The following is a 27,608-nucleotide window of genomic DNA, read 5'->3' on the forward strand; positions in this document are numbered from 1 at the left end:
TATGTTCATCAAAACAATTCGGACGTTGGAGGATATGGTGGTTATGGTGGATATGGTAGATATGGTGGTGAAGCACCTCCCATTCTGGACAGTCTGTACTTAAAAAAGACGGTATAAATTACTATTTTATTATTAATATTTTATTATTATTAATTTTATTATTATTATTTTTATTATATTATTATTATTATTATATTATTATTATTATTATTATTATTATTATTATTATTATTATTATTATTATTATTATTATTATTATTATTATTATTAATATTGTCGATGTTACAGGTTTTCAACTCCTTAGATGAACTAAAGAAACGGATACAAGAAATAGCAAATGCGGATGGTTTCGTTATTGTCACCCGTCGATCAAAGAAAATCGGGGGAAGAACCGGGAGGGTATGGCTTGAATGTGATCGTGGTGGTGAGCACCAGAGTACAGCAACACTTAGAAAAGCTGGAAGCAAAAAAACCGGTTGCCCGTTTTACCTGCTGGCTGTCCGAAACCACCCGTATGAAACCTGGGAGATAAAAGACGGAACAATTGAACATAACCACGAACTTTGTGAGGACCTGTCGGCCCACGCGTTTGTGCGAAGGTTTACTCCAAGCGAAATGAAACTGATCGAGCAGCTGACAGCTCAAAACATGGAGCCGCGCAAAATATTTCAAACGATAAGGAAGCAGGACCCCGACAGGTTTCATGTTCAGAAAGACGTTCAAAACGTTGTAGCGAAGATTAGAGCCGAACAAAGACAAGGATTGACTCCCATGCAGTCACTAGAAAATGTGCTGATGAAGAACGACTTTATTTACGAGATCCGGGAAGAACCCGGAACAGAGATCGTAACAGAGATCTTCTTTCTTCATCGGGACTCGAGAGTCATGTGGCGTGCATTCCCCCACGTCATGATGATCGATGCAACGTACAAGACAAACTTATACAATATGCCCTTTATCCAGATTGTTGGTATGACGCCTACCAACAAATCGTTTATTATCGCGCATGCCGTTGTTAGTAAAGAACGGGGTGATAACTTTGTGTGGGTGCTTGAGAGGGTTAAGTCAATGTTGGATGAATGTATGCAGCCACGTGTGATTTTAACGGATAGAGACCTAGCCCTTATGGGCGCGTGTGCTAAAGTATTTCCAGACGCCTCCAGGCTTCTTTGTAGGTGGCACATACAACATAATGTTATGAAGCACTGCAAGGGTGCCTTCACAGACGACGACTGGAAGAAATTTTTGTCATTCTGGGGGTCATTGATTGAGTCTCCATCCATACCCATCTACGACTACCACTTGCGCAACATGCGAAAGCGACTTGTGGAGTGCAAACGCTCTAGTAAGTTTTTCTAATAACATACGACTCAGCAATGCAAATTTTATTAAATTATTTTTACTTTTTAGGAGTCTTCAAATACGTGTACGATAACTGGCTAAAAGACTATAAGGAGATGTTTGTCTTTGCGTGGACTGCTAAGAGGCGCAACTTTGGTAATCGTACTACAAACAGAGTTGAGAGCCAACATGCCAACTTAAAGAGATACGTCGAAGATAGGACCTCGCTGGACCGTGTAGTTGGTTGTGTCCGGGATATAGTTGAGACACAGTTCGGTGAAATAAGGAAGACTTTTCGAGAAAGCATCGAAAAAACAATGAAACACCACAAACACCCGATGTTTCAACACCTACTTGGAAAAGTATCCCACACTGCCCTTGACTTGTTGCATGGAGAGGCAATTAGGAAGCTAGATGTCTTGGAGCGCTTTAATTCATCATGTGGTTGCCAAATGTGGCAGAGCTGTGGGTTGCCCTGTGCTTGTAGGATAGAAAAGTACATGCGTGAAGGTAATAATTGTTGAACGTCGTACAACACTTGTGTGATATATTTCCTTTCCTTCATTTTACCTAAACAATATTGTTTTTAACCGTGCAGAGCGTCCGATTCAACTCGAAGACATAGACGTCTTCTGGCGGAAACTTAACTTCCAAAGTTGTAAATTGATAGACGACTCCCTTGACGTGGTCGAAGAGCTAGATGTTGTTAGACAACAATTACAGTCGCACCCTCCAGCTCAGCAAAAAAGCCTGCTTTCAAAGATTAAAGCGGTGTTGACTCCAACGAAATCTACCAAGAAACCACCGGTTGTCCAACAAAATACTCGTGGCCGACCAACAACAAAGCAGGTACAAGAAAGGTTGGACGAGGCCTCTCGTATAGATGAAGAATTGAGGAGAAGCTCCTTCGGTGATGCAAACACGTGCTTTGAAGGTTCACGACAAAGTAAGTACGATAAACCTCGCCACAGCTCGTACGTTCCGTCTTAAGCCTCACAACAGTCGGTTATAAGGTCCCAAAAACCCAAAGCGACCCTAAGCCGTTCAAAGAGTTCTAAGAAGAAAGAGACACGAGATGATCACGGTTTTCCTTTAATCATTGGGGACGAGTACGTGGGAATCATCGAACGGTTTAAGTCTGACATTCCGCCAGTGTTCCATCCGTACGTCTCGTGCATACGAGATGTGATGCCGGACGGTCATTGTGGGTTTCGGTCTGTGGCTGTGGGATTAGGGATGGATCAGAGTTCATGGGGGCGTATTAGAAGGGACCTTGTCCAAGAAATGGATCAGAACGAATCGATCTGGTTCCCAATATTTGAAGCATGGGCTGAAGGTTATTTTTACACGCATCGTCAGGGCCTAATTTGGGATTCAGTGGCCGGTTGTGGGGAGAATCACTGGATGGACTTCCCCTTTGCAGGACTTCTTATTGCATAAACGTACGGTATCGGGGTGCACCTGTTAACGACAACCATGGGTGCGAGTTCCACTTACTTCCCAATACTAAGTCCTCCGGCTAATCAACAACCATTATTCATAACGCTTACACATGTTAACGAGAACCACTTCATACATGTTAAGCTGGAAGGGGATTATCCTATGCCACCAGCACACGGGCTATGGTTGACCCACCGAAGACCCCACACAGAACAATGGGAAGATATGTACTTGCCACGTCTAGAATGGTATACATCGATAATGAATCCTCGACCAAGATCAAACCCCAGTCTTAATTACATAGATAGTTACACGGAAGAATGATTTTTGTAATTAATAGTATTTTTTTGGAATTAATAGAATTTTTTTGTAATTATTAGTATTTTTTGTAATTAATAGAATTTTTTGTAATTATTAGTATTTTTTTGTAATTATTAGTATTTTTTTTGTAATTAATAGTATTTTTTTTGGAATTAATAGTGTAACTTTGTAATTAATAGTATTTTTTTTTGTAATTAATAATATTTTTTTGGAATTAATAGTATTTTTTTAAATTTTTCTACAAAAAAAAAACTATACGCTTCGTATAGGACTAGACCCCTCGTATAATATTGCACAAAAGACCATTTAGCCCCTGATAGGCCCCCAATATAGGCTTATTCCAGGGGCTCAAAGGTAATTTTACTCCAACCAGACGCCTCGTACAGACCTGTACGGGGCGTCTATTTGAGCGGGATTTTGAAAATTCAATTTTTGAATTTCTGAAATTCAAAATTTGAATTTTTTGAAAGTAGACGCTTCGTACAGACCTGTACGGGGCGTCTCTTTGAGCGGTTTAAATTTGAATTTTGAATTTGAATTTTGAAAATCTTTTTAGTTAATTACTATTTTACCCCTGATATGCCCCCAGTATAGCCACTTAGCAGGGGCTAAAAGGTAATTTCAAAATTGTACGACTCGTACAGACCTGTACGAGGAGTACAGTTGAGGCGGTTACTTTTTCCCATTTCTTTTTTTAATTAATAAAATGTATTATTAAATTACCATTATGCCCCTGTTTACCCCTTAGTATAGCCTTTTTTCAGGGGCAAAATGGTAATTAACCATTCCAGAAATATCTTTTTGGAATGGTTAATTACCATTTTGCCCCTGATAAAAGGCTATACTAAGGGTAAAACAGGGGCAAAAATGTCATTTAGCAAAAAGCATAGACGCCTCGTATAGGTCTATACGAGGCGTCTAGGCTTCGTATAACACAGGGGGGGGCCTAGACGACACAGATCACACACACAAACAAAAACACACACATATACGGTGCATTCTGATCTATACGCCTCGTACGTATTTCAACCGTATTTTTGAAGAATCGAAGCATCACCGGTACGTATTTCATCCCGTAGTTAAGTATTTTTGTCTCGTTTATGCCTTTAGACCGTAGGTTTGCCCTAAAAGTTGAATTTGGTTGGGTTTTGGGGGTTTGATGTTGATGATGATGAAGAACTTGTGGAACAGGACGCTGAGTATAACCCTATACGAGGGCTATACGAGGGTCTGTTTTTTTTTTTTATTAATTATATTATTATTATTATTTATTAATTATTATTAAATATTATTATTATTTATTAATTATATTATTAAATATTATTATTATTATTATTATTTATTAATTATTATTATTAAAAACATTATTATTAATATTATTATTTATTTATTTATTTATTTATTTATATTATTATTATTAATTATTGTTATTGTTATTAATATTATTATTTATTATTTATTATTTATTTATTTATATTATTATTATTATTAATTATTGTTATTGTTATTAATATTATTATTTATTATTTATTATTTATTATTATTAATTATTGTTATTGTTATTAATATTATTATTTATTATTTATTATTTATTATTTATTATTTATTAATATTATTATTATTGTATACGTATACAGTATTTATTATGGAGGACGATCTGATGCCGGGCGATGACATTCACATAGAGCCGGTTCAGCAGGGTCCACGACGGAGACAGCGACCGCCTGTGGATACGTTGCAGGGGCATCCCTATCTAGAGTTTCCCGACGGCACTGACGCCGCCCGTCATTGCCAGAAGCTTAGGAGGATGCACGTTGGATCGCATGCATCGATCGACTGGGATGCGATGGAGGAGATTGCTGAGACGCCGAGAGTGCGTCGGTTTATACCTATCGATTCGCCGTGGCATCGTCTTTTTGATTTGGCGCACACGCCGACCTACAGGGAGCTGCTGGTCGAGTTCATTTCGTCATTCACATTTCACCCTCCTGGGGAGCCAGTGCCGATTCCGTACCCAGGTGAATGTTATTGATATTTATTTATTTATTTATTAATATTATTTATTTATTTATTTATTTATTTATTTATTTCTTTATTTATTTCTTTATATTATTATTATTATTAATTATTGTTATTGTTATTAATATTATTATTATTATTATTTATTATTTATTATTATATTGTTTTATTTATGATTCCGTACCCAGGTGCTCCCCCTCCGCCTGAGGTTTCTTTCAGGCTTGCTGGCGTTCAGCGTTCGATGACGCTAGCAGAGTTTGCGGTGCGCTGTGGTTTATACATGCAGGAGGAGATCGAGACTGAGATCTACACAGCGGGGCTAGTGGTGGTTGAAAAACCCACTCTTGTTGGGTTTTGGCAGGTGATTGCGGGGGCGGATCATTGGGAGCATGACAAGTCGAAGGGGAGGGTGTCGTTTGTTAGCGACCCACTATACAGGTATGTACGTTTATTATTGCAATTATTGTGATTATATGCACTGTTTATTAATCTCTGTTTTTGTATTTCGCTAACACTATCTGCAGGTATCTGCACCATTTGCTCGCCACTTCTATATCAGCGCGCGGCTACAGCCGTGAGTGGTGTACGACCACAGATCTTTTTTTCCTATATTGTTTGTTGTATAGGAGGCTGTGCGCGCTAGCACACGGTCTAGCCCAGTACTTCGCCTCCGGCCATCACCGGCAGGAGCGCGGATTTTTGTATGGCGGGGCGTACGTGACCGTCATTGCCCGTTCATTGGGCCTCGTACCACATCAGGACCCACATCTACGGACGCCGGCCATCATGCCGACGCGGATGGGTATGCAGTCGCTATGGGGGATGAGGGTTATCAAGAGGTTCCCGGTTGGCCCGCGGTTTAAAAACCGCGAGGGGGGCGTATGGAGAGAGGAGGCCCTACCAGAGCATTTCGAGGACGTTCATCCTCCTGCAGATCCTGCTGATGTAGTGCCCGTGGAGGACCCTCCGGAGGATCTAGACGGTGCAGCGGTGCCACAGCCACCGCCACCTGCCGGGGCACCTCAGTTTCCACGTCACGTTATTCGAGGTGGTGCCCCAGGAGCTGCGCTACATCCGGATGTACGAGCCAGGCTTGACAGGCTCGACGATTTGGTAGGTTGGTTGGTACGGGCGGAGCAGGATAGACGAGAGAGAGAGGGATTACCCCCGATACCGCTTCCACCGGTTCGAGCACCACATCAGCAGCAGCAGCCGCAGCAGCCGCACCAGCCGCAGCAGCAGCATCAGGATTCAGATTCGGATTTGGATGCATAGACCTGTTGTTGTTTTTATTGTTATTGTGGATGTACAAACTTATCTTCTATATTTTTGTTATGGATGTAAACAGTTATCTTATATATGTCATATTTATGTTTGTTTTCAGTTATTCGGTTACTCAATGATTGTTCTCTTAAATTTAGATAATACGGAAACAATATAACCCCTGAATATAATACGGAAACAATATTTGAAAGAAATAAAATTTTAATCGAAAGAATAATATTTAAAAAAGTAAAATGTTAAAAACAATATAATATATTTAAAGAGCCGATTTTTAAAATAGTTGATTTAATCGACGCTGAAACAAAAAAATTTTTTAAACTTTTTATAGTGTAAAAAACAAAAAAAAAACAAAACTTTTTTAAAAATAAAAAAAAAAACGATTTTTAAAGGCAAATAGTTAATTTTTAAAAAACAACAACTTTTTATAGTGTAAAAAAGAAAAAAAAAACTTTTTTTAAAACCTAAAAAAATTTCATCAAAAAAACACATCTTCAAAAACCATCCAAAAAACCAACCCAAAACCCACCAAAACACCCCTCATTTCAGCCAAAAAAAATACCAAACAGAGACGCCTCGTATAGCCCCATACCCTGCGTATAGGGTTCCTTAAACAACGTGCCTGACACCCTCTGTACACCCATCGAATTCAGTGCATGGACGCCTCGTATAGGTCTATACGAGGCGTCTAGGTTTGCAAAAGTGTGGATTTAGGCGCAGTGGGTGTCCGGATAGTTTCCCCCAATAATAAAGATATTAGTATCCCTCCTATATTCTTAAATCTCAAGTGTTAATTCATAAGATAGATAGAGTTTAACAAGACCCTAGCTCACTGCTCCATGGAAGTATATACTACTAAACTATTAAGTTATAATCTCATATAAGTTATCATAAGACTAAATGTAACAAAACTTGAGGGTGTTGTATGTTAAAAAGTCAAAGTAGTGGGGTTTATATGTCAAAGTCAAACACTGAAAGCCACCACCACCACCCCAACAAGTCTCATTAATAAATTTATCCACACTTGCCTTCTTTTTCCTCTCATCAACTCAATCATCATTTACTTGCAAACCAAAACCACCCTTTCAATCCCCTAACATATGAGCATGAGAATTGCAGAAAAAGCAATGGAATCGGAATCAGCAGCAACCAAGACATGGGTCATCTCCGGAATTCAATTCATGACTCCATTGAAGCCAATTTACACAAAGAAAGGAATCAGAAAACATCACCAAGAAGAAGATGAAGAAGAAAGGGAATGTTGCACCACTCCCACAACACCGGAATCCAGGATTCCGGTGTTGAATTGCCCCGGTGCACCCAGGAAGAGAAAGGCGGTTTCGAGAGGTTATTGTAATGGCGTTAGAGAATATTTCAAGACTCCGGAATTGGAAAGTGTACTCATACGTTGTGTTGAAAGATCATAATTCATAAGTATGGTCTTCCAAATTTATCTATCTTCATCCACCTTCTAACTTTAGTGTTAATTATTCTAGTTAATAATTTTTTGTAATTCTCATTTTTAGTCTATTTATACGTTATTTTCAGTAAAATACGAGGTAATTAGCTTATGTTTTTATATGATCTGAGATGTCTTGAATCATAAAGATTTGTCTCGTGAGGGTTGTGTCTAATTAGTAAAGCCATTTGATTTAAGTGTTGCTACCCTTGAGCAGATTTTAGTGAGATTTTAGCCGTTAAGAAAATAAAAATAAAAACTACATGTTTTTCGGCGTATCCATTTTCATGTATTTACCTTATTTTACGTGTACATTTATAATTAAAAATAAAAACTATATGTTTTTCGGCGTATCCATTTTTCATGTATTTACCTTATTTTACGTGTACATTTATAGTTTTTTAAAGAGGATGAAGTTTATGTTTTCTAATATATTTCTAATTCTAATGAGTATAGAGGTAAAATCTTACGTATATATGTGGTAATTTACTCTATAAACTTAAAGAAAATTAAAAAGATGGCACTTTTTAAGTTTACTCATAAGTTATTTTCATGAAATAATTAGTGAAACAAAGTTGGTTATCATTTGTCTTCCATCGTGCAAATTCGTCTCTATTTTTTTACTTGTCATGCATCTATATACTTTATTAAACGCCTATACAGTATGTTTCATCACATTTTTAACAAGTATAATTGTATAAAGATAAAATGATGCCTGAAATGTGTATAGTAATTTACTCTGTAAACTTTTCAAAATAAACATCCCTACAAACATGCAAAAGTGAACGTAAAAAAGAAAAGGGAAATTACATTTTTTTTACTTTATATTTCTAAAAATGTTTTTTTATTCCTCATCTTTCGCCTTAAAGCAAAAGAGTACAATGTACAAAGATGATGCGATTGAGACAATCCCTAATTGGTCACGTACTCCAATCATATGTCTTTCTAATTTTATTTTAAATTTACAAAGAAAATTACCTGTTGCATTCGGTTTCTTCTTGAGACGGCTGCGAACCGCCCATGGATGCAAAGCCAGGTGAACTGTGAAAGAACGGTTGCGAACCGCCCATACCTAATATTTGTGCGTACGCCAACATACTCGGGTCCATCTCTTGGAAATTGAAGTTTGGTTGCGGTTGGATGGTGTTCGGGCAATATGAAGTTTGGTTACCGGGTCTAGATGGAACACCGAAAGAGGGTCGGAAGGGATTCATGATGTAATTTTTTTATAAAATTTGAAGTACTATTGAAGAGAGGAGGGTAAAGTTTATAAAAAAGAGTGTAAAGTGGGGTTTTTATAGGTAAAAAAGTTGATTGAAATTAAATAAAAATTAATTTTTTTAATTACCGTTGAAAGCAATGGTCCAATCTTGATTCTCGTGCGGTTTTGGCGTTTTAAATAAAATGCAGGGACAATTTTTTTGAAAAAAAACGCCCCTGGGACAGTAACCATGGCGCCATCGGGCGTTTTTTAGAGGAACAAGAATGAGACGCTCAAAAATGTTGCATGGGTTTAAAACACCTTAAAAAAACATTGTGAATTGAATGGTCTAAGTCATCACAAATACACTAGAAATACAATTAAATTGTGAATTGAATGTTCTAAATCATCACAAATACATTAGACATATAAATAAAAATACCATAATTTTAAATTATTTTTCAAAAGCCGCTACTTAAAAAAAGTATTAATCTTTCCCACCCTCTCTCTATGTATAAAATACTACTTTGTGTGTGGAAAAAAGTAGTTTATAAAACTTAATTTATCGAAGAGATAACCCACACGTACGCATCTAGAATTTAGGGGAAGGTTCCTCTGCCAAAAGTATGTATGTGCCAAACACAAATGCCTCAAGAATCCTATGCCTATTCTTTTTTAATTAACTACGGATAATTTTAATTATTTATGTCGATAAACATGTACCAAACGTCACTTTATTTTAAAATATTATCGAACTCGTTAAAATACGTGTTTAACTATAATAAATCACCCTCGCTGCTTCTGTGGTAGCAAAAGTAATGATATTTTATAATTTGATTTGTTTAGTTATATCTAAAGAAAATCCAATCTTCTTTATGCCGATAGCTCTTCTCTGTTAGCCAATGACCACATGCTTGTTACGAACCAAATCGTTAACCAATTGATCCAAAGAAATTAGATAAGAAACTTGAGAGAACTTGAAGATTTTTGGAAGTGACTAATTCATATTTTTCATTCATAACTCTAAAACATCCAATGATTTACATTATAAATACTAAGCTAAATAACTAACCACTATCCCACCATCTTGACCCACTATCTATAACTTAAAACATGCTTAATTAATAAATAAGCTACGTACTAAAATAAATTTGACAACTACTGGAACATGGAATGAGTTAGTGGGCACATAACATTCCCGCCCGGTTGAAAACGTCCTTGTCCTCAAGGACAAAAAATAAGGACTACGGTGGTCGCCACTCGATTCGGTTAGTGGCATTAGAAGCCGTCTCAATGGGGCGCCATGGTGGATGCCACTCGCGTCGCTCAACTTCACCTTTAAAAAGATAACAATTTTTCCTTCACATTTGTATATTGTTTTCCTCAATTCTGCAAAGCTACTAACATGATATAAAAGCACAATTTCTTCTTTTAAAATCCTCCAACATGCAAAGAGGCCCCACCCATGATTTTTTGATTCACCAAGATATATATGAAGAGTCGGTGAAGTAACTAATGGTGGGGATGCAAGAACCTGCGGTGGTTGTTGTTGTGTAAGCGTAGGAAGTGGTGGTGCCCATTCCGGGGCTGGTTCCGGTGATGGGGCAATTTTTAGAGTTGGTTGTGATGATGTGGTGGCAGAAGTTGGTGGACAGGTAGGAGATCGGGCTTCCCACGTGGTTCGAAGCGATCGAAACTCGTTGAGAAGGGTTTGCAGCTGAGACTCGAGCTTCGCAAGGGATTCGTTCATCCATTGGTAGAACTCGGTTTCGGATAGAGTTTGAGTAGCCATGGGTCCAGGGGGATCACGACAGCTCTGATACCAATTGTTACGAACCAAATCGTTAACCAATTGATCCAAAGAAATTAGATAAGAAACTTGAGAGAACTTGAAGATTTTTGGAAGTGACTAATTCATATTTTTCATTCTTAACTCTAAAACATCCAATGATTTACATTATAAATACTAAGCTAAATAACTAACCACTATCCCACCATCTTGACCCACTATCTATAACTTAAAACATGCTTAATTAATAAATAAGCTAGGTACTAAAATAAATTTGACAACTACTGGAACATGGAATGAGTTAGTGGGCACATAACAATGCTCAACCCCTTTTCTATTATACTATCGTCTACAACCACCAACACCCCTTTTCTAGCACACACAATGGTTGATCCGGTTTTTGACGACGCAAACGGACAACGATTTCTGAGTAAATACATTTTTAAATGTATATTTTGTTTTGTTTTTTTTGCAAATGTGACCATAGTAATTTAAATTATATAAAATGTCACTTTGATAAAGTTGTAGTCAAACAAAAATGAGTAGGGGCATTTTCTACAAGTATAATATATCTAACAATAATCATAACAGAACACGGACTTACAATCTCTCTTGTAAAAGCTAAGCAATTTAGGAATAAATCTTCTAAGATTTTTCTTTTAAATTAGAGTTAATTACACAAATGGGTCCTGTGGTTTATATCTAATTTCGCCTTTGGGTACTAACTTTATTTTTTAACAGGTTTAGGTTCTATGGTTTCAATTTTGTAACACCTTTGGGTACTAACACCAAAATTAGTTAATTAATGACTAAAATACCCTTGCATTTTTTTAAGTTTATCAATGTAACACATTTGGGTACTAACACCTAATTTTATTTAAGTTTAAATCAATTTTAAAAAATCTATTTATTTTTTTTATTTTCATCTTTTTTTATATCTCTTAATTAACATAAACTCTATTTATTTTTTTTATTTTCATATTTTTATTAAATTTCTTGTTTAACATAAAATCTATTTGTTACACCAGTATTTTTTTAAATAGATATTTTAAATAAAATCTACTAGCTATATAGTTTTATCTAAATTAAATTTCTTACTCGTTTTAAATAATGTAAACCTTACTCGTTTTCAATTTTGGATTGAAATGATTGATAATAATAAATATTTTTCATGTAAAAAAATTTAAGCTTTTTTTTTAACTCGTTTTTTTTCATTTACATTTTACTATTTTAGAAAGATATTTAATTTACATAAAACTATATAGCTAGGTATTTTAGATAAAACCATATAGCTAGATATTTTAGATAAAACTAAAAAAAATTAAGCCTTTTTTTAACTCGTTTTTTTGTAAAAAAGATATTTAATTTACATAAAACTATATAGCTAGTAGATTTTGCTGGTGCAACTAGTAGATTTTATGTAAATTAAATATCTTTCTAAAATAGTAAAATGTAAATGAACAAAAAAACTAGTTAAAAATGGCTTAATTTTTTTTACATGAAAGATATTTATTATTATTATTATTATTATTATTATTATTATCAATCATATATATCCAAAATTGAAAACGAGTAAGGTTTACATTATTTAAAACTAGTAAGAAATTTAATTTACATAAAACTATATGGCTAGTAGATTTTATTTAAAAAATCTATTTAAAAAAATACTGGTGCAACAAGTAGATTTTATGTTAAATAAGAAATTTAATAAAAATATGAAAATAAAAAAAATAAATAGAATTTATGTTAATTAAGAGATATAATAAAAAAATGAAAATAAAAAAATAAATAGATTTTGTAAAATTGATTTAAACTTAAATAAAATTAGGTGTTAGTACCCAAATATGTTAAATTGATAAACTTAAAAAAATGCAAGGGTATTTTAGTCATTAATTAACTAATTTTAGTGTTAGTACCCAAAGGTGTTACAAAATTGAAACCATAGAACCTAAATCTGTTAAAAAATAAAGTTAGTACCCAAAGGCGAAATTATGTATAAACTACAGGACCCATTTGTGTAATTAACTTTTTAAATTATCCAAAAGGTGTCAACTAGTTCACATTGCTTTCAAGTTGACAAAGTCAAGAATGACTTTAATTTTCAAGTGGAAGAAACACGGAATTGGATTTGAATACAAAAAGTCAAACAAATCAGAACTTGATACTCGACGGTTGATGCACAATAAATACATGGTCAATTGTGACATCATGTGCAAGATGCATACAATCTTTTCTTTGATACAATTTTTCTAGCATTTACTCTCAAAAATGATGTTTACTTTTGAATATATTTCATGTTCAAGAATCAAAGATTAAGTTTCTAAGAGAAGAAATGAGGTTGTAAGCAATTTTGTAGACACTTGTAAACATTCATTTGTGTGATAATCCATAGTGGACGTATTGCCGTATTGGTGATTACTACCAATATTTTTAGTAAAACAAAAAGAGATAATTGTTACCTTATTAGTGAGACGTTGTAAATACGACCTCCACGGCTCCACTACCTTAGAGAGACGTCTCAGTAAAAATTAATTTTGATTGAAACTCGATGAGTGGATTATGATGAATTAGTTAACATCCCCCTACACTATACGTTCTTTTATAGTTTATAGATATTTATATTACCGCAAGAGATTTTACACGACCTTTATCAAACCGTCACCAGTCAACCGCCGTCTCTTTTCTAATTATATATATATATATGGAACCCATTAAGTGGAAGTTACTTCTCAAATCATTCTTGTCCATTGGATCATGCTGAAAATAAATCTTGACCCTTTAAACTCCCAAAAATAACCACTCCCATGGCGGTTTAGAGCGGTTGTTTGCGGTTTCTCCAGCAATTGGTTACCTCCACCTTTTCCTACCCATTATCTCCACAACTTTAAGGGTTACCTCATAAATTTCCTGCCCATTATTATTATACTATTGTTCATGATGAGTTAACCGCCATATTGAGGATAATAACCGTTTTTGTAATGATCTCAGCCGTTCAAATTTGACGGCTGTTTCTAAGATTAAATCCTAACCATAATAAGTAGGTGGTTATATAGAGGTTAATTTTTATGCAGAATAGTTTGTAAGTTTTGAGAGGTTATTAGAGGTTTCCATCCCACTCCCCACTCTCTCTTCAACCTCTCCCCCCACCCATTATAAATCCCCATCCCCCACGCCCCGCTTTCTCCTCCGCAACCACCTAAGCCACCCATTATAACCCTCCACCCCCACCATTGCCAGGTTTTCTTTCTCCTCTGTACACAAATTGGATGATCATCTCACTAGATCCAATCATCGGCTTTCAAAATTCTAACATTGGATCTTCTTCCAAGCTTCCCACAACCCACTCTAGAAATTGGCGATTCATCCCTAATCAGTCATCGTCTCCCTCTCGTGATTTAAGGTAAATCTAATTTGGAGCTTTAATTAAATAAAAGGGGTTTTGTTGTTTCTTGAAACTTTCACGTTGTTGTGCTTCTAGGGCTTTTAAAATCGGACCAAGTCGTTCGTAGTGCCGCTGAGCTCCGTCACATTACTGATCTTCAATTCGATTCATCCAGTGCCAAAATTGTAAGTTAAACCTAATTTTCACTCGTGTTGCATCATTTTCATTTACAGTCGACTTCACTTCACTGACCAGTGTTTTGTCTGACCTAATTTATTCAATGTTTCCTAATATGGGGAAGATTTGTAAATCGATAATGTATCTAGTGATTGCTGATAATATGAACGTGCAAGTTTATATTCATAATCAATTTCTTTTGTTAATTGTTGTTTCTAATATCTGTGTAATTGGAATCGTGAGTATTGATGTGTGTAAAATGCAACATATAAATCACATCAATTAAGGCATAAAACTAACCCTTTTTAAGTACTAATGTTGGAAAAAGAGTGTTTTTGTCTTCCTTTTGTATTTTCAGGATGAAATGAGCTCAAATTCACAAAAGAAGCAAAAAGACAACTAATTCTAGCATAAATACAAGAAAAGGAATAAAAGTAGACTGCCCGGACCCTCAACGGCATCCTCCAAAGCAAAGAAGAGAAAGCAGAAGTCTGAACACGCCCCATGCTCAGCCAGCACGGGGCCGTGCCCAAGAAGCAGCATAAAAGACAAACTTATAGAAGCTTCCATTGCCCACCACGGGGCCGTGTCCAGCGGGCACGGGGGCGTGGTGAAAGTACAGCAGGCGCATTAATTGTAATTGCGAATTACAATTAATGAGGAGAGAGAGTGTCAGACGGACACGGGGGTGTGTCCAGCGGACACGGGGCCGTGCCCAGCCTTCTGTTCAGCCTATAAATAGGAGTGCTTGGTTTCATTCCATCTCATCCCTTGGCAAACCACCTCTCTCACACTTCATCCACCACCCACCACCACCATAACACCATCACCCACCACCATCATCCATTGTCCATCGTAGAGTGTGTGAGTCGTCTCGGGATCCAAGATTGATCGTAAGAGTTCTTGACAATCAAGGCCATGTTTGCCTAAGTCTCTTACATCACTTGGTGAAGACAAGTGTTTAGTATAATACTTTTTATTTTCAATCTTTTGCACTTTTTATTTGGTTTTGTATTAATGACTTTAATAATTAGTTGCTTATGTTGAAGGTGATCTTTCCTTATCGTTTGTCCGTGGTGTCTTGGCATTATTTTACTGTCTATATAAAATAAAAGATTTTCACCATTCATATCTCCACGGTCTATATGGAGGTATGTTGGCTACCTGGTCGGGGGTTAAGGGAACGGTTTCGTAAGGGTCTTGCCCTTGTTTAGCGTTTAGAGGTCCTGCTTGGGACCTGGGTCAAATTTAGTAGGATCTCCTTCAATGCCCATAGGTATTGGATGGCGGGGATCCAAACTCTTTGACCCCCTCATAAGTTAACTACTATTAATACTATAACCCGGCTATTTAGGACTGTATCCCTGCTGACTCAGACTACTTAGCCGAGGGTAACGTCACCGCCGAAAGCGGGGCCTACCACAATTTGCATTAATAACTTAATTCATTATCTTTCAATAATCCGACCCTTTAGGATTGTATCCTTGCTGACTCAAACTACTGGGTTGAGGGTAACGTCGCCTTCAAAAGAGGGGCCTACTACAATAACTAAGATAATCTCTTAAACAAGTGCAAAAGTGCGAAAATAATCAAAGGTTATACTAATACACGTGTCGGATCCAAGTGATTCATCTTGTCTATCTTTTTTATTTTATTTTATTTTTCAACATTTAGTTACTTTTTATTTTCTTAGTTTAAAAAACATTTTTCTCACTTTTTGATTTGATTAGACGTTGAGGATAAACCGGTATTAAAAGCTCTTGTGTCCTTGGACGACCTCGGTATCTTACCAACACTATACTACGTCCACGATGGGTGCACTTGCCCATATGTGTGTTTAGTGTTAGTAAATATCGTGTTTTATAAATTTAAAACTTGGCTAAAAGTGTAAAAGGGGCTTAAATATACATCAAAAATATAACACACTTCATGCACATCAAGTATAATATTAGTGTTTCAATTCTAAGGTTGATAATTGACACTCTTTAATCATGGATCAAAGTGATTATATATTTGTAATAACTATTTGATCAAATGCTATTTGGTCAGCAGACTGCAATAAGATTGAGTGGAACATCAGAGAAGGCTTACATTAGATCTTATAACGTGAAGCCGAACAGAATCGGTGTCAAGTATGTTCTTATCTTGCTGTTTTTTTATATCATCATTATACTTTTTATCTAATTACACATTAATTGTCACTTGATGAGTTGCAGGAACAAGGCTATTTAATTTGGATTTGTACATGTAATTTGGGTGAAAGAGTAAGTGATTGGTTCTTATATGATATCCTTATTTAAGCTGGACGGGTAGTTGACTCGCACATGGGTATACTTTTTATGCAACCAAGTCCGTCTAAAAGTCTAAGATTCAGATTTTTCTTACTTTTTAGTTTCTTTGTGCTCTTAATACTCTGGACTCTTTGGCTTAGTTATATGTCGAAGACATATGTTGATGGTAGACACGAAGCCGATGACGCTTTGCAGTCTGAATTAAGTATAATGGTTTGGTTCATTCATTCACTGACTTGACACTTCTAATGGGGTTTTCCAATTACAGGAAGTTAAAAATCTTGACACTTCTAAAACTTTGTCTAGCATTGGTCCAAATGCTATCTTCAAGTTTCTGGAATGTGAGTGGTTACTTGTATTGCAGCTATCTTTTTAAATGTTTTACACCTTCGTGTGATCTTTTTTTATTTTATGTAGGTTACTTAGATGTATTGTTGATGTCTCGGGCATACAACATGACATTCAGCTCGTTTGACCCATTCACTTAGGTAAGTATTTTTATTTGGCGCATATGAAATAAAAATAAACCCAAATCGACCCAATTTAAATGGTTGAAAAACTGCTATATTTTCAAACCAGAAGTGTAAATTTCATCTTCAAGAATTCTAAGAAGTAACACATTCAGATTATTCTTCTCATTTGCAGGCTTTAGTAAAGACATTGGCTACTGAGGAGTTATTTTAGCATGATGCTCCAAGTCACGAACATGTGCAACCACTTCCTGGTGACAAAGTGTTTTTTTTTTTTTTTTTTTTTTTGATATTGGGAACATTTTTTACTTGAATTATTAAGCTATCAATGTTAAGTGATGCTAATTAAGCCAGGCAGTCAGTTACTCTTTTCTTGCTATATGAGCCATGACTTCTAAAATTAGCACAATTTGTTTAACAAGTATTAGACATAGTTTATTATTATATTATATTAGAGGGATTAGAATGTAACATTATATTTCCTCTAACGTGATATAATGATATAGCAACATACAAATTATAGTGTCTATTATAGTCGTAGAAGCATATTATATTCATTTCTTTGTTAACTGTAAATATATCTTCTTTTTCTAAACAGAAAGAAGATGATTATCTTTTGGAAGTATGCAATCTTTGCCATGCTGCAGGAAGATAAGGGACTCAGGGACCTCATATGTGTGTCGTTCCATCCAAGGAGTTTCTTCGATGGCTAATCGTTCTTTGCACCCCTACTTGAAAAACATCTTTAAACTTTTTAACTAGAGGTGTGGAAAAGATTAGGCTAGTTCAAGGAATGCTTCGGAGGTTTCGTACTTTATTCAACTTACGAAGTGCGATTCGTGGCAATAATAGTAAGGGACAGTATGACCTATCAGTCAAGATAGTACACGAAAGCGAAGTCAATTGTCCTCCTTTCTCATGTATAATAGCTAAAGTTATTTATCTTTTTATATGATGTTTATAATTTAGTTTTAATATTGTGTTGTCATCTTTTGCAATATACAGTTTCGTATATTGAAATGTGGTCTTGATGAGATTGACAAAGTTATGCAAGAGTTCAAAGGCATGCTTTCTTGGTCTACTGAAGATCCCCAAGACGCATCAAGGTGTGTGTTTTCATTCGGTAGGTTTAAAAGACTATGAGTAGCATCTATTCGGCAGACAAGCTCTAAAGATTGACTAGCATCTGTGTTGGGTTGAAAAGTCAACACTTTTTATAAATATATTTAATTTTGTAAATAGTTATTTTGCTGAATTAGTTACATAACTATTGCTGTATCATGATCACCTTTTTCGAATAAAATAACTTAAGAGGTTGTAATCACCCGTTCGATCTATGACCCTTTTGGTCCGGTTCCTTTTTAGTTGTACTTTTTAACTTTAACCCCTTGACGAAATTGTCCCCTCTAGCTTAAAAGTATCTCTTGATCTTTACTCTTGTATCTTATCTACAGTTCACACTTCGTGGGATTTTGCATAAATAACTGATGTAGTGCTGAGACTGAGAGTACCATTTTTACTTTCTATGGATTTGTGGTTGTAAGTTGTTGACGTTCGTTTTCCTTTTATAAATAAGAGAATGGTGCTTTTGTGTGTAAAATTGTTTAAATTTGTGTACACTTCATATTGATTATCTTTGTTTGTTACGTTGTTCAACGTGACCCGTCCGCCGGACGGGTATTAAACTCCCAAAAATAACTGCTCTTATGGCGGTTCAGGGCGGTTATTTACGGTTTTCTTAGCTTAGCTGGTGGTTACTTCCACCTTTTCCTACCCATGATCTCTACAATTCAACTTAATCCTCCTACAAACTTGGGTAGTGGTATCACTTCAGTATTGTTATATAATGTACAAGCCACATACAAAATTTCTATTTTCAATTGAATTATTCTTGAAGAATAAAAGAAATCCCTGCAATCCTCGTCGTTGAGCCTCCCGATCACAGGTCGGCTTTTGTTCATATTTGAAAGTATCATAGCTATTATGCTCTTTCTTTTAGTTTTTCTTGGATTGGTTCGTATTTGATTGAAGGTATCATTGAATTTTGATTTTTTTAACCGAAAGTTTAAATTTTTTTATTTTTGGTTGTCGGATCAACTGAAACCAGTACAGGTGCGGATGAAGCTGACACATATAACAAGGAATATTGTTCGAGATTGCTCCGATTGCCTTAATAAAGTACAGCATGTTAACCCAAGGATTGCTTTTCTTTGTAAATTTTTTAACCATATGCTAAATCAAACGGAAAAGTTGTTACAAATACCCCACTCCCAAATATCTCTACTACTAATGTTCTCTTTGAGGATTTTAAGGCTCTTAAGCAAACACAAGCAATCGAAGTTGCCTTGTGGTGGACAGATAATTGCCACACACATTCTTGAAACGCAATACATAGTTGCATAGAAGACAAGGACCTACTGATTTTACAGAGTATATTGGGGGCTTTCTGCATGAACATTGTTATTTTGTAATAACTTTTGTTCCTTTTAATATTGTCGCAGACTTCTGGCTTGTGGTTAACCGTGATATATGCTTATCTTTATAGAGTGTATGGTACAAAAAAGGTATGTGGGTCTTTGTTTCAGAATAGGGGTGCTAAACGGGTCGTGTTCACGGGTTCAACCCAACCCGAACCCGAAAATTTTAGAGGAACCCGAACCCGAAAATCGTTTCATACATATGAAACCGAACCTGACCCGAATATTCGCAGGCTGACCCGAACCCGGCCCGTTCAACCCGAATTTTTTTATTTTTTATTTTTTTTTTCAAAAATGAATATATTAAAATTTACATCTACTAAAAAAACACAAATTAGATAATAAAATTACATTAAAATCATAAAATCTTATGTCAATTTCTATTTTTAAGTTATAAGTATAGCATATAATACACACCAAATTTAGTTTATAACATAAAAGATATTGTAAAAAATATAATATTATCGAAATGGGTTAAACGGGTCAACCCGTCAACCCGACCGGGTTGATCCGAACCTTACCCGTTTAGCTAAACGGGTTGGCGGGTTCAACCTAAAATTGACCCGAACCCGTTTAGACTAAACCCAAACCCGCGAATTTTGTGTTTGATTCAGGTCGTGTCAGAAATTCACACCCCTATTTTAGAACATTCTATTACTGATATTTGTACTCCACTTTATTTTTTATCCTTAAATCTTGATTTTGTTCTCTTCTTTAATTATTTTGTTTCCTTCAATGCAGAGGTATTGATGGCTAACCAGGTACTTGAAGTTTAAAGGATCTTTTCTCTAACTATAATATATTCAGCACATTAGCTCAATTGGAAACATCATATATAAGTATATGTTAGCACTAGGTAGTTTAGTTTTAATGTTTAATATTATAATCCCTATGCACTCTCTTTTCTGATCTTTGTTGAAAGCATCTATCGCAAGATCATATGCTGTTGATTGTCCATATCTTACTATGTTTTTTTTACTTTAAAAAGTTGTCTAATCCGCTAGATAGAGATGGATCGCACTACCTGGAGAACCACCACCTCCTAATGGTTTAGAAATTGATGACTCGCTTCCACGCTTTGTTGTTCTTCAAGGACTGTACATTTTCTTGTATTTCGTGTCCACATGTAACTAGCTAATTCAAATCCTGATGATTTGGCTTTTGTTTATCAATCTTTTTATAAATGGGTTTGTTGAAGGTATACCAGTCTATGCTAACTTAAAATGGTGCATATACAAGTCCACCACCCACCCTTTTGTCTGATGATGTGGAAGTCTTTTCTTCACATTCTGATGTTCTAAACTTAGAATATATACTATTTTCGATGGATAAAGGGGCTGATCTACACACAACAGATCTCACAGGCCCTATCCCTTTGTAGTGTTTGGATAATGTGTTTTGAGAATGAGTTTTAGTGGTTTGAAAAGAAGAAAAAGAAAATTTAGATGGTTGCAACCTTTTCAAAAAAGGATATGGTAAAGAAGAAAAGGAGAAGTGTTCCCGAACACACTCAATATACATTATCTTTGTTTGTTACGTTGTTAGCGTAAGCCGTCCAACGGACGGGTATTAAACTAGTTCTTTATTAGATCTTATGTGTGTTTGTGTTCGCATGCGTAATCACAGATCTTGATTCCAAGTCTGGCTGTTTGGGTAGTGTTTGGTTCTGTTATCATTAATGGTTTTGAAACTTTTGCCAAATAGTATCTCAACTTCTTAAATTGGATATGATTCAACATTTGAAAAAAATATCGGCAACTACATAAATATTTGAATAATAAGAATAACTACATGAAGTACAATTTTGGTGCTAAAGTCATGAGGACTCGAAGAGTGTTTATCGGGCTGGTTTTTGTGAATTCGAAAAATAAGGTAGTCTCGAATAACATAGAATAAATAAATAAAAAATTAACAAAATAAATAAGATATATGTAAAATTATGTAAAGAAAATAAAAGTTATACAATTTGAAGACCAGGTGAAATGGTAAAGAAGGCGAACTTGAGGCGGGGGATTAGGGGCATGGTAACCAGAATAGGGACACTATTCGAAGAAGCTGAGATATGGTTGCTTACGTGGCACAACCTTTTTTCCTCTTGAAACCTCTATAAAACGCCCCATAACACATAGTCTGAGGAAGCTCAACTTAGATGCTACCCGTGTATAAAACATGGTAGTCTTGTTCACCCATATACGACTTTAACCCATTTAGCATCAGTCTCAGTCTCAACTGGTCCATTTCGTGTCGGATTTATTATATGTTTTTGTGTCGGTGTTAGAAAAACAACCCAGAAATTGACCCAGAGAATTGAATCAACGATTAACGATTGAATCTTATTGAATCAGAAATTGAATTACAAGAAAAGAATTACAAAGAATTTGAAAGTAATGAACTATCTACACACTACTTCAAACCCCTATTTATACTAAACGCCCAAAATTCAGTTACAACTATCCGTTGTAAGAATTTCCACAAACACCCCCTGAACTTACAAGAATGTAAGTATCAGATCTTGTATCTAAACAACTGCTCTCCAATACCTCAATCACTGATCTACTCCTCAACAACAGTTCAAACTACTGATTCGCTATCTACTGCTTATTTCAACAGCAGCTGTTTTACCATCATCAGTTGTTACTCTCAGCTGTTAATCACCATCCGTGTTTGATCACAAGCAGTGCTTAGAGTTCCATCAGCTGTTTTTCTTGTTTAACCTCAAACAGTGGTTTGATTATTTAATCAGAACTCATCAGTGGTTATAACTGAAATGTTACTTTTCTCAACAATCTCCACCTAAGTAACAATTCAGTTTAACCTAAACTTAATGAGTTAAAGCAAAATGTAAACTTTGCACCTGGCAAAGCCTTGGTCATCACATCAGCTGGGTTAACATCTGTTCCAACCCACTTGACCACCACGTCTTTAGAAGTTACCACATCTCTGATCCAAAACATCTTCACATTGATGTGTTTGGTTCTCTCATGAAAAACACTGTTCTTCAACAACTGAACAGCACCTTCATTATCACAATTCACCTCCACACCATCCAACCTGATTCCCAAATCAGCAACCATACTCTTTAACCATAAAGACTCTTTTACCCCTCCAGTTAAAGATATGAATTCAGCCTCAGTTGTGGATAGTGCCACAACATGCTGCAACTGAGACTTCCAGCTCACCACATTCCCCATGACTGAGAACACATAACCAGTTATTGATCTGCCATTATCTTTGTCTTTTGCATAATCTGAATCAACATAACCACTGACCATGTTCTCCTTTTCAGCATGATTTTCAAACTTTAAACCAAGTTTCTTTGTACCAGCCAAATACCTGAGAATCCATTTCATTGCTGCCTAATGATTTTTACCAGGATTAGCCATATACCTGCTCACCACACTAACAGCATATGCAATATCAGGTCTTGTGCAGACCATGAGATACATCAGACTCCCAACAGTGTTTGCATATGGAACTTTGCTCATGTATTCTTCCTCTTCATCTGTTTGAGGACAATCTTTCTTTGACAAATTAAAATGAGTTGCAAGAGGAGTTGTAACAGGTTTACATTTGTAACACCCCGTGTTTTCCCAAAGTCAAAGTCAAAGTCAAGGGTTGACTGTTATTGGAATTAAAGATCAATAAAGATTAATTTCATTTTAGTTTCATTTTGATTTTCATATTATTTGGAGTAGGTGTTGTATAATCAAACTGATCGGCCGATAATCGAACTGTGAATCAACGACCGACTGTGAATGATAGGAAGTAACAATGCAATAAAGCTAGTCAATCAATAATCAAGCTAATCAAATCAATCATCGAACTCAAGTGTGGATAATTTTAATGCTTTTATACGTGTGTGTGTGCCTTACGTGTTACTTGTGCATGCTTACTTTATGTTAAAGGGTGTGGTGAATCAATCAAATCAATCAAGAATCGAAGGATAATCAAACTCAATCGAAACCGACTCTGAAAATAGGTTGTAAGGATGCTGGTATGTTAAATATAGTCCCGACTACTACTGAAAGTAATTGAATAGAAACTCTATCCTACTCTACTCCTCAACTATCGAACTCGAAATATAAAAAATCGTCGCGAAACACTCAAAACCAGGCAAGCCGATCGAACAGGGCAACCTGATCGAACAGGCTAGCCGATCGAACAGGCTGTTCGATCGGGCAGCCGCTCGATCAGGGATGCTGTTCGATCAGCTGACCCTTTCCTCTTTTGGAAGCCTATAAATAGGGCTGTCCTTGTCAAACTTTCCACTTTTGGAAAAGCTCTGACCGACCAGCCTCTTCTTCTCACTAAATCTCAGATTTCTCTCAAACCGGTAAGTATTTCGCTCTAATCCTTGTACGTTTTTGTTCATTAATCGATTCTCCATCTTTCTATCTTTCAAAACTTGGATTTCATCCATGAAATCACCAAGATCTAGGTGTTCTTGGGTGATGTCATCAAGTGTTCTTCAAGAACACTAAGTTTTGACATCATTCCACCATGAATAGCTTAGATCTAACCGATTTCCACATAAATAACCTAAAATCTACCAAAGATCTTAACATTTCACGGTGGGAAAGGATTGGAAGATGGGTTTTCATCTATCTTTCAACTCTTTTACACTCAAACCGGTGAAAACGAAGCTTGAACCGATTTATAAACCATTCTAAACAAACACATGGTGCAAGATTCGGGTTCTACCGAGAGATATACCGATTTCGGGTTAAACGTTAAACTTAAGTTCCAAACCGCCTCTGGCCGAGCTTGGGTGATTCCTGCTCGAGTCAGTAGACTAAGTAGGGACTTCAGCTTTGTGGTTCAACTCGTAGTCAAAATATCTCTAAAACATCAACAATTAACGGGAATAACCAAGTGTTAAGTGATAGGTTAACCGAATCGAGAAGCTGGCCGAACGGCTAGGCTGTTCGATCGAACAGCCCAACCGATCGAACAACACCAGCCGATCGACCGGGCTAACCGATCGACTAGCACTTAGACCCACCAACTCACAAAAGTGTAGTATTGACGAGGTACTGTTCGATCGACTATGCCACTCGATTGAACATTACTGCTCGAATCATGAGATACTATACTTCAACACTTAACCTTTTCGAAACATTGGAATGTCACCCGATCGAGCATGCCACCCGATCGAGTGACACTTTGCCAAACCTCAGCTGCTAACCGATCGGTTGGACCAACCGATCGAACGGGCTGCTCGATCGGCCAACTTGAAAGGTAGTACAAACCATCATACACAAACACATCCTTCACATCAAAGGAAGAAACAATCCACTTGAAGGAACCAGCCGATCGAGCCAGCCGGCCGATCGAACGGGACGTTCGAACGGACTTTAACCCAATCGAACAGCCCACTCGATCGAACAGCCGTCCGATCGAATGGTCTATCCGATCCTGTTTCCACTGTTCACTTTTCCCGCATTACTCATTGTATTGTTATCGAACTATTCAGGCTAATCTATTCTCAGTGCTCCTCTCAATCCACGATCAACCACTGTGAGTATACTCGATCCCTTTTTGCTTTCAGCACTTTTGGGTGTTACATACGTAATCTATCAAATTCACGAACAACACAAACTATTTGAACGCTAACCTACTTGCATGTATTACTTGACTAAATGATTGCTGTTTATTATGTTTACACGTGGAGTGCTATCTACCTGCTTTAGCAACGTAGTACTATAGTTTGGACTCAGCACCCGTTCACACGGGGGTTGCTAAGGACAATTACTTGCATGGATTACAGTGGTAATCATGTATTGCGAACTGTCTCGGACAGTCAACCCGAAGTCGTTGGTATCGATGGTCCCATGTTGATAATTTACATGCATCGTTTGCCCTTGTGTACGTGCTTGGTTATGCGTAAACTTTTCGAACTTATTATGCTATATCAAACTTGTGTACTCACCTTTACATTATATGTATTGACTTTTATTTTAACGTATGTGACAGGTGTTTAAGCTACTAGCGTGCTAGGGAAGCGAGGCAATAATAAGCTTCTAGGAGCCTGTGACCTTAGGACAGTGTCCACATACCTGCTCCAGGGCCATAATTATCTGTAGATCTTGTACTGGCACCTGTAGTCAGTAAGATCTACAGTTAGCCGTCTAGAAGTCTTAAAACAATATTTAAATTCGGTCTGTAATAATTAAGAATCTGAGTTGTCGGAACAGTTCCCATATTGTTTAGTTGATTTCTATGATAACTTGTTATTGTTTGGGACACGGTATGGGACGTGTTATATAACTGAATTGTATGATAGTTGTTGTGGAAACTTCTGAACAATCTGTTTCGCTCAGTGCCGCGCCCCGATGATTCCGCCATCGGTTGGGGTGTGACAGATTGGTATCAGAGCCATAACTATAGGGAATTAGGTTAGACACGATCTAGTCCGGATCGCTGTCTTAGAGACCTAGACTATAGTTAGGAACCAAGAGACCAAGTTTATGTGCTTATTTTATGTTGTTTCCTTCTATTCTATCATTACATCCGAACTCCGAGCCAAATTTTGTAGTATTGGACGGGATTAGGAGTGAAACCCGCGAATTCCTGCCTAAATTACAAATTGTTGCCAATCATTTTGTGCGATTTTCTATCAACAAACGGGGGGAGAATTATACCAAATCAAGGCTGAAACCCGTAATTTGATGAAAATTTTCCTCTAAGATTTTCTTAAAACAAGGAAGAAATTGCTGAGCTAGGGGTGAAACCCTAACCTTGGCAGTTATTCCGACTTTATTTTATCTCGCCAAGGCAATTGACGGACTCCAACGACCTGAACTCACGAGTATGGCCTAGAATGCGCATGCATAATGCCCAAGAATCGAGGCAGAAACATGTCCCCTAGAGTCGAAAGTGACGACAAGTCAACTGTGAATAGTTAAGTTGCCATGGTTAGTCAAAGTCTAGTAGCCGCAGACAAACCATTTTCCGATTTTGAGTGTTGCTTTGTTGATTTTATATGATTTACCTGTTTACGTGTTTTAAGATTCGTTGATTGCTCCATTTGTTATCAATCTGCGTGACTTTGTTGCTATCCTATCTCGATTCAAACCCCTGTTGATGTGATCTAAACGAAACCAGTGTGCTATGCTACGCTATACGACTAAGTTAGACGATACAATGTGATGCTATCCGATATGCAAAACGAACGACACTCGACTTGTGGTTATAGGTTTCTGTTTTCTGACAGCCTCTGTGATAAAAGTGCGTGCGTGTTTAGGAAATTAAGTGCTCTATTTGCTTAATTGCTTATGTGCTCTAATTGCTTCTGTGCTTATGTGCCTCTATGATTATGTGCTTATGTGTTTATATGTGTTACGTGACGTGAGATGCGACGTGATTCTAAGCTTTAGTAAACTAAGACGTGCGAGATTCGAATTCGTTGTGTTGAGCCCTATGGCGATGTCTATTGCAGACCATGTCGTCATCATCAAGAACTCGCCAAAACCTTTCCCGTCAGGAAAAGAGAGACCGACGTCTCGCCAAGCTCATCTCAAGGTCTGTAGCAAAAGCTGTCAGTGAGGTGTACGAAAACACCAGCAAGTCGTCGGAAGAATCCCGAACCCTCACTGAATCCAGCAAAGCTCCGTTCAGTTTCAAGCAATTTAAGGCATGTGGACCGAAGGAGTTCACCGGTGAAGAGGGCCCTACAGGCTTATTTCACTGGTTTGACTCTGTGGAAGTTACCCTTCGTCAAAGCGGATGCCCGGATCATCTTCGAACTCTCAATGCTACCGGTGTCTTCCAGTCGCGGGCATTGGACTGGTGGACAGCCGAAAGGAATAAGCGCGGGAACGACGCTGCCTACGAGCTGACGTGGGAGGAACTGAAGGCTATCATGCTGGACGAGTTCTGTCCTCCCCACGAACGCCAAAAGTTGGAGGATGAGTTCTGGACCATCAAGCAGAAAGAGGGCGACAACGCTGGTCTCACCGCC

At 36.8% G+C, this 27,608-nt stretch overlaps 3 protein-coding genes and 2 long non-coding RNA genes across 6 annotated transcripts; all 5 read left to right on the plus strand.

Moving 5' to 3' along the window:
- Positions 1-1,569: 1,569 nt before the first annotated feature.
- Positions 1,570-2,771, plus strand: LOC110899713. Its single transcript, XM_022146608.2, has 2 exons — positions 1,570-1,851; positions 1,940-2,771. Exons 1-2 carry the CDS (start codon positions 1,659-1,661, stop codon positions 2,329-2,331), a joined length of 585 nt encoding a protein of 194 aa, XP_022002300.2. The 5' UTR covers positions 1,570-1,658; the 3' UTR covers positions 2,332-2,771.
- Positions 2,772-4,721: 1,950 nt separating this feature from the next.
- On the plus strand, positions 4,722-6,653 carry LOC118484687. Its single transcript, XM_035980511.1, has 3 exons — positions 4,722-5,120; positions 5,310-5,559; positions 5,646-6,653. Exons 1-3 carry the CDS (start codon positions 4,748-4,750, stop codon positions 6,394-6,396), a joined length of 1,374 nt encoding a protein of 457 aa, XP_035836404.1. The 5' UTR covers positions 4,722-4,747; the 3' UTR covers positions 6,397-6,653.
- An 849-nt stretch (positions 6,654-7,502) lies between these two features.
- LOC110901937 (cyclin-dependent protein kinase inhibitor SMR6-like) lies at positions 7,503-7,829 on the plus strand. Its single transcript, XM_022148693.1, has one exon. The coding sequence runs from the start codon at positions 7,503-7,505 to the stop codon at positions 7,827-7,829; it is 327 nt and encodes a 108-aa protein (XP_022004385.1).
- Positions 7,830-14,338: 6,509 nt separating this feature from the next.
- Positions 14,339-17,190, plus strand: LOC110903365. Of its 2 annotated transcripts, XR_004873965.1 has the most exons (5): positions 14,339-14,418; positions 16,463-16,542; positions 16,627-16,674; positions 16,970-17,042; positions 17,119-17,190. It is a non-coding gene; the product is annotated as an uncharacterized LOC110903365 (long non-coding RNA). The 2 variants fall into 2 exon arrangements; XR_002571872.2 differs by lacking the exons at positions 16,970-17,042; positions 17,119-17,190 and having other exon boundaries at positions 16,627-16,963.
- Positions 17,191-17,398: 208 nt separating this feature from the next.
- On the plus strand, positions 17,399-18,508 carry LOC110903366. Its single transcript, XR_002571873.2, has 2 exons — positions 17,399-18,091; positions 18,177-18,508. It is a non-coding gene; the product is annotated as an uncharacterized LOC110903366 (long non-coding RNA).
- The last annotated feature ends 9,100 nt before the right edge of the window (positions 18,509-27,608 follow it).

This window comes from Helianthus annuus, chromosome 12 (genome assembly GCF_002127325.2).
Source record: "Helianthus annuus cultivar XRQ/B chromosome 12, HanXRQr2.0-SUNRISE, whole genome shotgun sequence".
In the NCBI taxonomy this organism is placed as follows: Eukaryota; Viridiplantae; Streptophyta; class Magnoliopsida; order Asterales; family Asteraceae; genus Helianthus; species Helianthus annuus.